General features: G+C 39.2%; 1 protein-coding gene across 3 annotated transcripts in view; it reads right to left on the bottom strand.

Annotated features, from left to right (window-relative positions):
- nectin1a (nectin cell adhesion molecule 1a) overlaps positions 1-16,397 on the bottom strand; it is a 47,212-nt gene that overhangs the window by 29,389 nt on the left and 1,426 nt on the right. Inside the window, exon 1 of one of the 3 annotated variants that reach the window (XM_041801523.1) lies at positions 10,920-11,060. The exons of 1 other annotated variant lie outside the window; for it this stretch is intronic. In XM_041801523.1, coding sequence (XP_041657457.1) covers positions 10,920-10,923 — 4 coding nt within the window. In that variant the 5' untranslated portion in view covers positions 10,924-11,060. Of the gene's footprint in view, positions 1-10,919; positions 11,061-16,397 lie in introns of those variants that run through there. One more of the 3 variants, XM_041801524.1, reaches the window with a different exon arrangement.

Genomic DNA, 16,397 nt, shown 5'->3' with positions numbered 1-16,397 from the left:
TCAACTACATTTATTTACTTACAATTTAATTTTATGTCAACAAGACATGCAATTATGGTCTTGATCATTAATGTTTAAACGGGACATTGCTTATAAATCCTACGCATATTTGACTCCAACAAAAAATGGTAAAAATTACTCTCAGAATAATAAAACAAATTGTTTATAACTGAAAATGTATTCCTAACCTGGACACAGGCTGTCCTATGACATAAGAGATCAGCATTTTTGGTGCAGCGCTCACAGACATAAGTATGCACAGAGATGCACCACTTCATGACACACGCAGGGATGTCAGGAGGAATCAGAGAGAACAGACATGCATAAGAACTAGGGATGGGAACAATTAATCGATTGTCGATTAAGTCGTTAAGAATTTGGTCGATCATGGGGGATTTAGTCGATCTGATGTTGGCATTTAATAAAAAGACCAAACACGTCTTGCACTGCACAACAATATCTCCCATCATGACATTGTGAGTGGGTTTTGTTTTTGTTTGTTTGTTGTTTTTTTTTTTTTAAATTGGTAAAACCAAAATCATTTTTTATGTTTCTGCAATGGTTAATACACCAATATGTAGAAGCTCTTTAACCCAAATGATATTTTTAATGCTAAAATATAATTATTATTGTTATCCATGAATTTTTTTAAATTTACTGATTTACAAAAAAAACTGAAAAATAGTAAAACACATTATTATTTCTTGATTAATATGTCAAATTATAGTTATTTACTTGCATTCCTGAACAGAACAAATAGTTTTAGTGGTTGAATGTTATGTTTGATTAATTTCTGACTTCTCAGAGAAGCCCAGTGAGTCAGTTCAAATTTGGGTATAAAAAGGTGAATTCAGTTTGAAATTCCTCATTCCTGTTCAAAATGGTAAAATGTGGAGGGCTCACTGAAAATGAAAGAGTCCGCATTAAAGCACTTCATGATGCTGGATGGTCTCTGAGCCAGGTGGTCTAATAAATTTGTTAAGCACTGTGTGCACTGTATATATATATATATATATATATATATGCCCATGTATGTATGTTATGTTATTATGTATTTTATACATACATAAGGATTAATCAATTAATTGATCGTTAACATTATAGATGTTCAAGTTGACAGGTTTCTTCCAAATGCCCATCCCTAATAAGAACGACTGTTGTGGCTCAGACATGTACTTATAAGTCCAGTTTTTACTCAGTAGGTGAGGTGAGGATTCTCTTTCTGGACTCTGCACTGATCCTAGGGTGGGTGAAATAATCTCAGGGTCTGATCAGATATTGTGGACAACAGGTTGCCATTTTAAAGCCATAAACAGTCATGCTGAATGAATGTTTGTAATGAATATTCCAGTATTGTAAATTTGGCATCAGTGGGTCTTAAAAACGTTAAAAATGCGAAAAAATGCCACCTGATACAAGGACAGCATGACTGACCTGTTTAGATTACTTGCAAATAAATCCTCTGTCTAAAGTGTAGCTAATTAAGCCATACTCTGTGTGTGGGTGTAAATATATATATGTACATATGTGTGTGAAAATCCAAGAAAACATGTCTGGCCCTCGGCTTTCTGTCCTTGAAAAATTTTGGCCCCAGGAAAAACTAACTGGGAACCCTGCTTTAGACCCATACTGCAGGCTGGGAAAGAAAATTGTACAGCTGGAGGGGCATTTTGCAGCTAATTAGATTAGTTGGCAACAGGTCAGTAACATGACTGGATATAAAAGGAGCATTTTAAAGAGGTAGTCACCCAGAAGTGAAGATGAACAGAGGTTCACAAATTTGTGAAAAACTTCCAAAAATTGTGGAACAAGGCAGTACTGCAATAAAACCAGCATACTGTTCTGGAAATCACTGCATGGGCTCAGGGACACTTCCTGAAATCACTGTCAGCACAGTTGGCTGTGCCATCCACAAATGCAAGTTAGAGCAGTTTTATGCAAAGAAGCCAGGATCCAGACACATCACCATCTTCTCTGGGCAAAAACTCATTTAAAATGGACAGAGGTAAAATGGAAAACTGTTCTGTGGTCAGATTAATCAAAATTTCAAATTTTCTTTTGAAACCATGGAAGCTGTGTCCTGTGGACTAAAGAGGAGCAGGACCATCCAGCTTGTTCTCAGCACAGTTCTAAAGCCTGCATCTCTGATGGTATGGGGTTGCATTAGTGCCTATGGTGTGGGCAGTTTACACACCTGTAAAGGCAGTATCAATGCTGAAAATTAGGGGGTTTTAAAGCAACCTATGCTCCCATCCAGACATCTCTTTCAGGGAAGGCCTTATATATTTCAGCAAGACAATACTAAACCACATACAACATCCATCATAACAGCTTAGCTTCACAGAAGAAGAGTCTAGGTCCTGAACTTTCCCGCCTGCAGTCCAGACCAACAGAAAACATTTGGAGCATCATAAAACAAAAAAGCAAAGAAGACCCAGGACTGTTGAGCAGCTAGAATCGTAGCCTCATTACATTCTATTTAAATTTTACAAAGCTCCCCAACTTTTTTAGAATTGTGGTCAAAGCTAAAAGCTAGTCATATTTTGATAAAGTTAGCACAAATATTTGATGTCAGGATAAGGAGAAGTCCCAACCTACAGGGAGAGTGGTGCGTCTGTAATCTATTTGCAATTAACTCCTCTGCTGGTTTTCTGTAACAGCATCAACTTTCTTTCATTTAAAAAAATAAACCTGGCTAAAATGTAGGTGGCAACCAGACCATCAGCCCATCAACTTCTCCATAGTTTACCCACAAGAGGCAGCGTTCCACAAGTGTGTGATGTCACGTGAAAGCTATGAATAAAGAAGCTTGATCTGCTACCAAAATCTGCTGTTACTGTTTTTATAAAAATAACCTTCATGGTCAATGCTGCAAGATACTCTTTAAGAAATCTAGGACTACTCACAGCATTAATCAAGAAGGCTACTTTTAACAGCTTTTCTCCCTCATTGTGTGAAATTCATCCATGAAACCAAAACAGCAGTTTACTGTTTAGTGAAATCATCTCATAGAGAAAAGTTTCTTTAATTGAACAAACTCCACAATTCAAAACAAGAAGTAAGCACTGGAGATAGGAAGAGCTGAGCAGTGCTTCTCTACTTGCCATCTCTACTTAATGTTTTACCTGAGAACCTCATGACAACAGAATTTACATACTGCACAAACCTAAAATAAAGACTACTATTTATCTTCTAAGAATGAACATTTAAAATTCTGACCAAAATCACTCTTTATTTGGGTCAAATCATCCAAACCTTCCCCTATTTCAATCATGAATTAACAGCGATTAAAGATCTCAAGCATTGCATCAAGCTGCAATCTAAAGGCATTAAAGAACGGATAAGAGACAAATTATTGACATCTAACAGACTGGAAAGCATTGCAAAGCAATTTCTAAGGCTTTTGGTCTCAAGCAAGCCACATTGAGAGCCATTATCCATAAACGGAGAAAACTTGGAACAGTGGGGAACTTCCCAGGAGGGGAAGGCCAACCAAGATTAATCCAAGAGAGCATCAACAGCTCATCCAGGAGGTCACAAAAGAACCCAGGACATCTAAAGAGCTGTAGCCCTCACTTGTCTCAGATCAGGTGTTTATGATTCAACATTAAGAAAAAGACTGGGAAAAAATGGCATCCAAGGCGATACCAAAAAACACCTTGCTGATCCCCAGACTTTTAGGAAAATACTCTGTGGACTGATGAGACAAAAGAAGAACATTTTGGAAGGTGTGTGTCCCGTTACAACTAACACAGCCTTTTATAAAAGAACATCATAACAACAGTTACACATAGTGGTGGTAGTGTGGTGGTCTGGGACTGCTTTGCTGCTTCAGGACCTGGACAGCTTGCCATAAATGATGGAGCCATGAATTCTGCTTTCTACCGGAAACTCTGGTAGAAAGCAGATTTGGCTTTTTCCCTAAATAAATGAAATCATTTAGGGTATTTTTGTCTAATATTTAAATTTATTTGATGATCTAAAAGATTCTACTATGACAAATGTGCCGAAATAAAATCTCAGGAAGAGGGCAAATATTTTTTAACAGCACAGTAAATTTAGCACAGACACAGCTGGGCTACAAAGCTCTATTCAACTTTGACAAAATCCACATCCAAGCCAGAGCATGTTAGCCGAGCAGAGCTTCAGTAGAGGGATTATGGATTGAGAGTATATATCATAAAAAGTTTAAACTTTTGCCCCATGTAGCTCCCAAGCCCAATCAGATTTTGCTCCGATAATGCTCAAACAGTTAGTTCAAAACACATCAGACCCAGATTGCATCAAAAACCATCTGCTGCCAGCTCAACAATCGAGTCAGAAACACTTTCAAAGGAAACTGGGAAGTCTCTGAGGTGTAAAACTCCCAACAATCAGATATTTGAAATCATGGAGTTTAAGCTTTTAATTCTCTCGGAGCCAGCAGTGATCGAAGCAGAATGAAATCTGAGTTTAGCATGCAGCAATACTGAACTGACAGAAAGGAGCAAACAAACATCTCTGCCACATTTACACACACTGATCCTGACACTTTTACATCTGAGAGGCAAAATACTTCTATCCACAAAATCATGGTCATGTGAGGAACTATAGGTAGCTTTCCAAAGTTGTATGTCTTTTATTTTTGTTGATCTTGCCCTGTGCAAAATCTCTTCCTTCCTTTTTTATATAGTCAAATGTGTCCTTCATCAAGAATCTTCCTCCTAAAAACAAGCTAGATATCACTTTGTCTGACGCCTACCCGCAGCAGCAGCAGCAGTCTCAGGCATTGAAGAAATAATCAATCTTGTCACCGACAGCTTTACTTTCTTTTGTGGCTCTTATAAAAGCATCAATAATAATGTCAGTCTGTTTCATAACAGCTAAAACTCCACATAAGCTTTAAAAAAAGAGTTTTTTTGCAGTTCTATCCTGAAATCTATGAAAAAGAGTAACATTACCAACCCACAAATCAAAAAGGTGTAATTTTTACACCTTGATTTTTATACTCTAAATTCAACAGAAAAGAACCGTGTTTATCCTGACCCTTGGATGGCTGCTGTGCAGATACAAGACAATTTTTAAACCTGTAAAGACTTTAAAAATGTGGTAGACCACAGACAAAAGGACAAATTCAAACAAATTTTCCTAAAAATTCTCCCACCACGCAACTCAACCACACTGTTAGTCCACTAACACCACGTACCTGCCAAACTGCCAACGACCACGCGTGATCATATGACTTTAACAGAAAAACAAACATGGACGTCTAATGATATCCTCGGCTTGTCCCTCCACACTAAGCTGTCATGGCATGAGTTACAGTAGTGACAAAAACCATAAAAGAAGGAAAACAAGGAAAAGATGAAATGAGGGTCGCACTCAGCAACACAGCAAACAAAAGTTTTGATATTTCAGTTTTAAACATTTCAGATTTGGTTTTGAAATTTTAACTCAATTTTGGAGTTATTTGACAGTGGTGATCCATCAGTGTTAGTCCAACTCTGAGCTGATCTAAGCTCTGCCCACTGCGATTTCAAATCTGGGAGATATCTGGGTGGAGTTTTCCCATCATGCCCTTGGGCAGGGTGTTAATACTTGTTTAAGATGTGTTTACATCTGTTTAGATGTTGCCTGGTGTACAGTGATCACTGCTCGGATTCCTTTGCTCATGTTTCTGATGGATGTTTGTCGGTTGTGATGTGAGACACTTTTGCACCATGAGGATACTCACTGCGATGTAGACCAAACTATGGCCTAACTGATTGGTCAACAGCAAAATTTAAAAATTAAAGGAAACATTTGTGCTTGAATGAATTATACTTCTTAGTTTCAGCGCTAGGCAGTGCTACTATGCTAATTCTGTAAACAAACATTTTGACAGGTAGTATTTATTAATGTGCCCTTTTTGACCAAACTGAGACAACAATGTGAATGAGAGACATATTGGAAACCAAAATAATGATATCTTAATTTCTAATGCCCTGATGTACCACAGCAGTAAGCTGTACAATGATTGTTTGCCTTGTCAGCCATTAAAAAGCCATTTAAGCATACAAAACTATCAAGTCTTAACCTACATTTGACTGGTTTAACTAACTTAAATATTACAAAGACAATGGTGTCTAAACTCTTTCAACTGAGGGTCACATACAGAAATAAATAATGGTTGTAAGGCCACTTTCATATTCATCACCTTTAGAATATTAACATTATTTTGTTTGCCAAAATGTTTACTTTTCATATTGTTGCCTCAGTTTAGTCAAGAAGCGCACATTAATAAATTCTACCTGCTTTACAGAATTATAAATCAGTCAAGCTCAAGCTTCATACTCTGACATGGGCAGGATTTCATTTGATTTTTAAATTTTGCAGAGGGCCAATCAGTTACAGCCCATGGGCTGCATTTGGCCCCCAAGTTATAAATTGGACACCCCTTTCTTAAAGGTGAAGTATTTGAAAGTTTGGACACCCCTGATGTAGACATTTGAAATTAACACCCAAAAAGAAAGGAAATAAAAGTACTTAATGTTAATATTAAATATTCAAATATTATTAATGTTAATAAAATATTGACACTTTGGAACGTGTTAATTTAACTCAGAACCTGTGAGCATTATACAGCCAAACGTGGGTAACGTATTAAATTTAACACTTTGACACAGTTGAAGTAACACTGACAGTTGAGCTCAGTGAGAAACACTGGTTAGTTTTAAGAATAGTCCAATTTTACTCCCAAATGGCAATTAGTGTTCAGGTAATAACTCTCCAAATAAAGTTCAAATCAGCATTGTGTGGTGTGGTGTGACTTATATTGACTAATAAAAGTGTCAACGTTGACTCTGAAGTGTTTATTTGACTACACAGGTTTTGCTGTGAACCAGTGTGTTCTTATTTTTTACAGCAGCTGAGTTTGATGATCACTGATGAGACAACTATGGTGCAAAGTGAAGCATTTCAGCTCTGATCTCTCCTTCTCCTCCTCCACTGTCCTTGCATTTTGACTTTTCCTTCCTAACTTTCTTTCCCTTGTCTCTAAACTAGAGACAAGCAGCAAAGCTGCTGTGGTACAAGGGTCTTCATTTGATGCTCCAAAGGTCAGAGTTCAAGAGTCAAGGCAGTTTAATAGCTACATAATGCTTTTAGTGCACCTTTAGCCATTTAAAACAATCTACATGTCAAATTGGTCTGACGCCTGCACTCCGACCTCATTTTGACTTTGGGGCATCAACTGAGTAAACCTGTCTGCTTTTCTGCAGCCCATTTGGGAAGAGACAAAATCATTTTCTCTGGAGTGAAGAGAGGCAGCAGGGACAACACTTACCCAGCAACAACAAATTCCCTTTCATGTAAAGAAATCTCTCACCATCCTTCTCAGTGTCACAGCTCCATCCTGCACGCCACACATGACCTTAGGTAAAAGGTTATCATGTGATGTCAGCTACCAGCCGCCACCTCCTTTTATTTATAGCATAATTACTTTCATTGTTATTTTGTTTTCCTGATGGGGCAAAAAACAGGCCTTTATGCCTGCCCCCTTTCAAAATGAAATGACATTAGATAAAAAAAAAGCCTGACTAAGGGGCACTTTTGGATGTCAGGGGCAAAGGGGCAGGTGCTCAAGCACTCTTAGCTCCCCGCTCTGCACGTGCATGCACTTTAACAATGCATTTTATTGATTCTGTTTCATGTTAGCTCTCATGTGCGCTGTCCTGTGTAGATTATGTCTTTTGTTGTTTATGTTTTAAGCTCTCACTGCAAGACAAATCCCCCAAGGGGCAATAAAGGTTTCATTTATTCATCCATTCATTAAAAAACACTTAAATGCATCAAAGTCACAGTAACAACTTTGATTGTAATATCATGAGTCCCATTTATTTTAAGGGGTAAAATACCTTTCACTTGTGTCCAAACAAAATCACACACACAAACAAACACAAATGTATCGCGCTCAGTCATGTACTGACCTCTGCTGCTGAGCTTATTATAGGCTTTAAGTGAGGGCAGAACAGACAGAGAGACTACTTATCTGACTCAAACATAAACACGGACACAGCACAGCTATCTCGTTGACCCCCCCATCACTCCCACCTTCCTCTCTTCCTCTGTCCATTCACATTCGTCTATTGTTAAAGCTATGGGAAATGACCTCAGCAGTCCTCGCCACAATAATCCATAAACAGCAGCACTCGGGAGGGAGACAGCCATGGGAATGCCACAAACAATAGCAATATTGTTCCACACTTGAATGTGCAACCTGTAAAAACAGCAGGTGCATCACAGCGTGGTGATGGGCTTTTTGTTTATATCCTGAGAGGATATCCTCCGTCTTTCTGCAACATATCTATTATGTGAGGAGCCATTTTTAACCTTCTCTCATGTGAGTCTGGGTTCAGAGGTGGGGCAGAGGCAGGGCTTGCTTTGCTGGGGGGACTTTTTAGTCTTAATAAGATAACTGATTCTTGAGAACTCCAAATTTAAATGTTAAATTATATTTTGGCAATTCTTGTACAGTTATAAAGTTCTTGTGTTAACAGAATTTTAAACTTTGATATGATTTTACCCAGGGACGTCACTAGAACTGAAACACAGGGGGACTTAGCCCCAAAGGGGGCAGGTATTGTGCGCATATGTGGGCTGAAACTTTTTATTCACACCTTAAAAAGCTTCATAAACTAATTCTTTTTTAGTTGTACAGCATTTATTAGGACCTTTTCTCTGGCTCACACTCTTTTCTTTCCCTGCTTTCTTTGGAAGATGGCTTTCTTTTTCTGAGCCTTCAGGAGGTCTTCTTTTTTTCTAAGCAAGTTTATGAGTTGGTATTTAAAGTTTGTTTGGGTAAGTTCATGGAAAAGATGTTGAAAACATATCTATAACCATGTTTAATAAAACATAAGTGTGGTATATAATGTCAAAAGATAAATAATTCCATAGCTCCTCTTTCTTTCAGGCTATCCCTGCTTCCAAATAAACCTAGTTTATTTCTGCCTGCCATAAAATACAAGTGTGGGAAGTCACTGAAGAAAATTGTTAAAACGAGGTAATAAGAAGCTCCAATTTAAACCCAAGACAGCAGTGAATAAACTTACTTATGATTATTGTTTGGAGGGCCGAGGAACATTTAAGGGTGGCCTTAGCCCTCCTAAAAAGAGCCTAACGACATCGACAATTAAAACCTAAAAATAGTAGGCTAGTCCTGTGCTCTTTTTTGTTCTAAATGACAAAAAATTGCAAACAAGCTCCTGCGCAATGTCTACGCTGCACGAATATTGCTTTTCTGCAACATTGCTCTCTCTCTCTCTTTCATTCTCAGCATCCTTTGGTTAAAAAATATAAAATACGACAAAAGATCTAATAGTTTTTAATCTTGTTTCTTTTCGATACAATTAAAATAATGAAGACTATATCATTTCAAAACTTGGTATCACAAATTATTGTAGAAACAAAGTGAATGGCCCCATATAACTGCTATGATTGTCTATAGCTGAGCGTGATTCTCCTAATAGCTGTAGACAGTCAATAGACCTGCTTAAAAATGCTATTTTAGCCATACATGGTGTTGAGAGTCTTATGCACATTTTAATCAACTAATAACTACTTTCATAGATCAGTGAAAAGTAGGGATGTTCCGATACAATTTTTTCCTTTTCCATACAATTCGTTCAATACCGAGTACTGATCCAATACCAGCATGAATTTTCTAGACCTATATTTAACTCAGAACAGAACACATTCGTGTTAACTTTCCAGCTAGCGGTAATAAATACTCGGAATTCGATTGAAACTGATAAAAAAGACATTGAATATCAGGTTTACTGGTGTTGATTTTATCATTAAAGTCCCCAAAAAGCTACACGAAATTTGATTTGCTTCAGGCTAAACAGTGGCATTGTGGCCACTTCTACAGTGCTGAGAAATCATTTTTCTCTCACTAAAAAGGGGCAGTTTATCCCAAAATGTAAAAAAAAAAAAAAAAAACGTAGTGTAGTGCTATGTATCGATTTATTCAACTCAAAAGTCAAGCATTTATGTCAAGAAGAACAGCAACGGGGGCTGCAGTGTGCAGAGAGCAGCACCATACAGCTTCACTTCTATTAGAAACATAAGCACTGATGTCAAACTGAACACTGGAGTAAACATTCATGCTAGGAGAGGTAGCTACAGCAGCTAGGGAGCACAAGAAGCAGCGCCAAGCAGCGTAACTCATCTGTATGGAAGAAACGTGAGTGACGACGTCAACAACAACAACACCACCCAGGTACACAGTAACATTACAGCTGCGAGGAACAGCAACAGGCCAGCTTCACTGTGCACTAGCAACGGTGAACGCCATGAAGGTATGACTCAGTATGACTCAGTGACCCGCCCCCCTCTATTTGTAATTGGCTAGCACGTTGACTTCGTTAATTGGTTGGATTGGTTGAATTGTAGGATCGAGATAGGAATAATAGAAGATGGCTACTCTGACGATAAAAAAAACAAAACCCAACAGCTTCAAGTCCCAGGGCGGGCACGGCTGACTCCGTGGGCATGGCCCCCCAATGCCTGCCCATGCCACCAGGTCTGCGCAAAGATTCAAAGGCATCAAAAGCGTCAATGGGGAGGCACTTCAAGAGGAAAAACAAGTAAGAGGCAACGATTTATGGTTCAAAAGTTATTTAACTTTTGATAAACTGTGTCACTTCTTGTTGTGTACGACAGCACGGGTCTGGAAGGCATTTTAGCGATCACATTCAGAGAAAAACTGTCACACAGCCACTATTCTTTGCTGCTGCAGTAAGTCCTTTGCTTCTTCTTCACTGCTCTAAAAACAGTAGCCCTTGCATGCAAAGAAGAATTGATTTCTGGTTTATAGCGCTAACATTTAGCATGGCTAAACAAAGCAAAATATAAAGCTAAACCAAACAGTATCGGATCGGTGCATAAACTTGTGTACTCACCCATACCAATACCTGCATTTTAAGCAGTATCGTGTGGTGATTTCGTGTACACTTGTCTTATTTTAGTGATTTCCGGTTCCGTTATCCTGGGTTTTTCACCCTGCTTCTCTTGAGGCTGCTCCCTCTGTCCATGGCGCTGAGGCTAACTGATCACACCTGAGACCACTCTGCAATCAAGCTCTCCCTCAAGAAGGCTGCAGTCTCGTCTACCTCCCACCGTGGTACCTCGGCTCACTCTCTGGTTACTCTACGTGAACATTTTAAGAAATTCTTCTAGGGAACTTGTTTTGAGATTTTCAACAGTGCCTCTCCTCTTGTTTTCCAGTGTCTCACTCCTCGCCTCACGTCAGCCCCAAACCCACTCTTTCCCTGGAGCCCTTCATTACCCTGGTCTGCCTTCTGGATTCAACACACCTAACAGAATCAGGCATATTTCTCATACTGGTATTGGAATCGCAACAACCCTAGTGAAAACCACAACCTCTACAGTTTTTTTTTTTAACTCCTGATTTTTGAACAAACAAAGATGATATTACATCTGTTTCATACCTCAATACCAGAAATAGCCAGGGCCAGAAGCATTATGTTTGAGGTCATCCGTCTGTCCAAGCCATTCTTGTGAATGTTTTATATAAAAAATGCTTTGAGGGATTTTCTTCAATGGTCCACTCTGATTCAAGGATGATTAGACATTGGAGATCAAAAGTCATCAGGCTTTAGGTTCATCCCATGCAGTTCTAGTTCTAGTTGATCATTTAATCAAAATTGAAAACCTGACCAGCAAGTCTTTGCTGATCACCATAATGCTTTGGACTGACCATCATATTATATACAGTACTGTGGAGAACTTTTGGGTCTGAAAAGGGCCTGTAATGCCTGCCTGAAGGCAGAAAGGAGGATTGACACAACCCAAGCCATGCTCTGGATGTTTTGCATATTACCAGGGGCATGAGATAATAATCTGTAGAAAAAAATAACAATGTCCACAGCTTTAGGGTACAGTAAAGGGGGGCTGAAGAGAAAGCACAGCATATGGTGTTGTCCGGGTGGGTAGTAGGGTTACCACAAGCCCCTGTCATGCTTTGGATATTCTCAGGGCCCAAAAACCCCCGGCGGTCTCTGGGAGTATCACCAGGGGTGAAAAGGCCCAGACAAAAGAAATGTTATTAAGCTTGGCCTTGGCTGCCCAGTGACAGACATATGTGTCAACATGTTTAAACTCTGGCCACCCTTTCCCCCCTCTCCACCCCGGGTACATCGGGCTCTGTAGTGAGTCCCTATTGTCCTACATGCCTGAAACATATGCACATGGCTGTATATATATTTATACATACAAGTCCCTAATAAACAGTGCAAAGATTAACTCCCATTTCTTTGAACAGAAAATATAAGAATATCACAGCATATGGCTTAGGTACAGATAACAGGGTAATAAAACCTACAAAAAAACCCACTATAGCTCAACCTTTGTTGCTTTCAGACAGTAGCTTTGGTGCCACAACCAAAATTAATGTGCACAAAAAACTGCATAGATACAGCACAGCAAAAGGGGACCCTCAGTCATTACAGCAACAAGAGATGAGGAGTAGAAATACAGTGCTCAGCTCTGCTCAGCTTTGCCCATCGCTGCAGCTTACGTCCTGTTTTGACAACAGGACTATGTGCAATTCCATACTGTGTATTTACTAAACATTAAACCAATGTTTTGGTTTCATGGATGAATTTGACATATGAGGGAGAAAAGCTGTTGATAGTGGCCTTCCTCAATAATGCTGTGAGCCACTCACAAAGCATTCTTGGGCATTTTTACCACATGGAGCAGCATCAAATCTATGCTGTCTTGGGATTTCTGCTTTAGCTTTGGTGTCCATATATCTGTTTTTCACAAAAGGTGCCCAGTATGAGCAGCAAGTGAGGCAAAAAGCTGTTCAGCATGTTGTTCTTTACACAAGATGAATAAATCAGGACCAAAAAAGAAGAGCCAAAATGAGGGTGAGGGACTCTATATGTTACCATGGTTACATAGACGCTGAGAGAGGTACTGACATGGATTGGAATGTTTTAAATAACAAATACATCCAGTCAGGCATCAGCGCCCACCACCTCCTCCTTCAAAGAAGCCACAACCCAATTTAAAAAAAAAACAAAATCTTAATTTATTTCATGAATGTTAGTTAATCAGTATTCTTGGCTACCATTACACCATGAAGGCAAAAGAACACTCCAAAAATGTTGATATTTGGACCCTAAAGAGAAAAACTTATTGAACAAAGAGACCGAACAAAACAAACAAACAAAGCTTTATTTCCCAACAAAAGGGGGATAAAAAGGTAGAAATCTTGAGAAAAAATACTGACTTTTACTCATAATCATAGGAGAACCTAAAAGATACATGCATGATATTACTGAATGTCCACATAAGGCTTCTGTAGATGGAGATTTTGTCACTTTTTTTCCCCCTGGCACACATTTGCAACCCACGAGAAAGAGCTCCGGGAGCCACTTCTGGGTCCCAACCCACCAATTGAGAACCACTGCTTTATGCCACTTCCTGCCTTTGGTTTCAAAAGGTGAACCGCTTTTTTATCACCACAAACAAACTCCACCAGGGTTCATTCGGAAGCAAACCGTGACCCAATATTTTAAGAGTTCGCTTCTTTGGTCTGCACCATATGAGCTTTCAAACCACTCCAAACAAACTGGACTAGCCAGGGAAACGGACCAGGGTTTGTTCAAAATGGACCAAACAGCTCTGGTGTGAATGTGACCTTGGGTGTTAACCAGAGATTGTATAAAAGAATGAATGACAAAACTGCACCTGAAACGTCAAACCAAAACATTTGAGACTTGCTCTACTAACTGGCTGCAGTATTGGTAATAAGCCCCTCACCTCCTCCATATTAACAGATGGGTCAAACTACAAAATTAACATCATATAAAGTTTTCTTAAACATGGTTTCTGTCATTGTAGATAGTTCTAATCATGTTGACATTTGTCTGAGAGTTCACTTTTTTTAGGAAGTTCTGTTTTAATTTGTTATTTGCTGCTGTTTAACTGTTGTAATACCGCGAATGGTGGCCCAGCTCTTGGAGAATGTGTGCATCGGCTTAGCAGAGAGGAAAAACCGCCAAAGAAGATGCAACACATACTAACAAGAGTCAATGAACTTTCCACCACCTTGTCTGCCCTGGACTGACAAGAGAATTTCTTCTGCTTCTGCTCTGGACTGTGCTGACCTTTGGATTTTTGCCATTTCATAGGTGAGTTAAATCTGTGTTCTTGTTGGAAGAGTTGATTTTAGCATGTGTTTTTTCCAGCAACACCTTTGGAGAGGGTCAGGAATGTCGCTGACACAGCATGTAAGCATCATGCATCGTACGGCACTAGACACTCATGCTCCACATCAAGTTTAAATCTCCGCCTTTTAAATTTCAGAGCCCCCCTTAAACAATATGACTTTTATATAGAATAGGCTGAATAGTTCAGTTAACACAAGTGCTTTTAAGCACAGATATTGTTAATGCACCGTTACCTCACTTTGTGAAAGAAGGTAACAAGCTCTGTTTAGTGAGAAAAGAAAAAGAAATTAAGGAAGATATTATTAAAGGAGAGTCCCTGCAACTTGTTGCTCTCTCTGGTTCCTTTTTTTGTTCATGTCAATGTAAGCAACAGAAATGAAAATAGAAACCGGGGTACGGGCTGAAAAAGATGCATCACATCACATTGCTTTGTGCTGTTTTTTTGCAGCATCACTCCCTGGCTGTTAGGAAACTAATGGAAAAAGATTGAATTAAGCTAATTTTGTTGCTGATGCCAAGCTTACCATCATATGTTATTAGGACACACTGTTAGCATGCTAATTTTCTGCTAATAAGCACAGACAGCAACTGCTCTTAATAGCCATGCATAGCTTCGATAAGTGTGACCAGTCTAAAATTATTAGTTGATCAGATGATCACTAACCTGACATGCCAGACTGACTGTTTCACAAATCCAACAATCCAACAATTCTGTTTTTGTTTTGAACATACAGTATGCGCTGTTCTTTATCTTATTTTCAATATTTATAATTTATATAATAATTTTAGTTAGATAGGGTAAGTTTAACTTAATAAATAAGACACACACTGTTATCTTTTTAAGTGAAGTGTATTTCCAGATCATCACTATAAACTACATTAAAAAAAACTACTGACTAAACTTCATCTACCTTCAGCTTTGCTCACTTGGCCTCAGCCCTCTTACAGAGGAGAAGATGAAAAAACCCAGAGAGAGAAAGGGAAGCGGGAAGATTAACTGTTTAATCTTTAGGCCATCAAATCTGTGATTGATCAGGGATTATACTCACTGTGTTTGAATCTTAGGCCTTGTGATTTACAATGAAAAGAATCCGTAGTAATGTCAAGAGCAACTGCCACAATAACTACACACTTAAACACGTACACAAATAAAACCACATGACCTAAAACCTTACAAACGCATTACTATGTTGTGTCACGGTGCTGCCTTAAAGAGGTTTGTGACATAACTAAATGTCCCTGCCATTTTTGTTATTTAACATGGCCTCCCTCTTTTTACTCCAGACCCAAAACTTTAATCAAAAGCTGACTTTTGGACACGCACTTCAACGAATTATAGGAGCTCTTTTCCTATTTCTCCCTGATTGAAATGGAGAAGCTACTGCTTCTCCTCTCCATCAGTTTTAATCTCTCATTGTTTTTGATTGAGTTTCTTGATTCTGTGTGCACATGCGTGCATATGAGTGCGTGTTTGTGTGGGTGTGTAATCTCTGCAGGAGCATGGAGTGTGCACTTGGCTGGTGATCAGCGAGCAGCTCACAGGATTATGATGACTGCTGCTGCTGCTGCATCTATGTTTTGGGACATGAGAGGAAAACAAAAAGAGAAAGAGAAAGGAGACGCAGAGAAAATGTCTGTGAAGAAAGATCAACCAACTGAGATAATAATGAAAGCCAAAAATATTGGCTTAAAATGGGCCGACTCTGGAGAGGGAGTTTAAAAAGGGAGACAAATAAAAGAGTAGGAGGACAGAAGGGCCGAGTGTTTGTGCTGGATTATTTCTGTGGGGTAGCGTCTGTGTGTTCCAGCTTTGGACTTTGGATTATGAAAGAAATACGAGGATGTCTGTCGGTCTCGGCCGGTCTTTTCGGCACCTTTCTGAGGGTTGCGAACTTTTCTAGCACCAGTGGTAGATTAACCTGCATGGTGCACCTTGCAGAGACCTGTGGAGGTGCTCTGAGTGTGCAGCAGCCAGCAGAAGACAGATAGACTGCAGCAGCAAGCAGGCTGGACTGAGACTTGGCAGCAGTCATGTAGTTACACCCTCTCTGCTCCCTGTCCAGCTCTAATCCACAGCTCTGTCCTTCAACATGACAATCCTTCACACATGGTGCAAACCTCACACTTGTTTTTTTACACATACACACACGTATGCACACAAGAAAATTACTGCTTGAC

Source organism: Cheilinus undulatus, linkage group 12 (genome assembly GCF_018320785.1).
Source record: "Cheilinus undulatus linkage group 12, ASM1832078v1, whole genome shotgun sequence".
Lineage (NCBI taxonomy): Eukaryota > Metazoa > Chordata > Actinopteri > Labriformes > Labridae > Cheilinus > Cheilinus undulatus.
The sequence above is the reverse complement of the archived record's forward strand: the minus strand, read 5'-3'. Positions and strand labels throughout refer to the sequence as shown.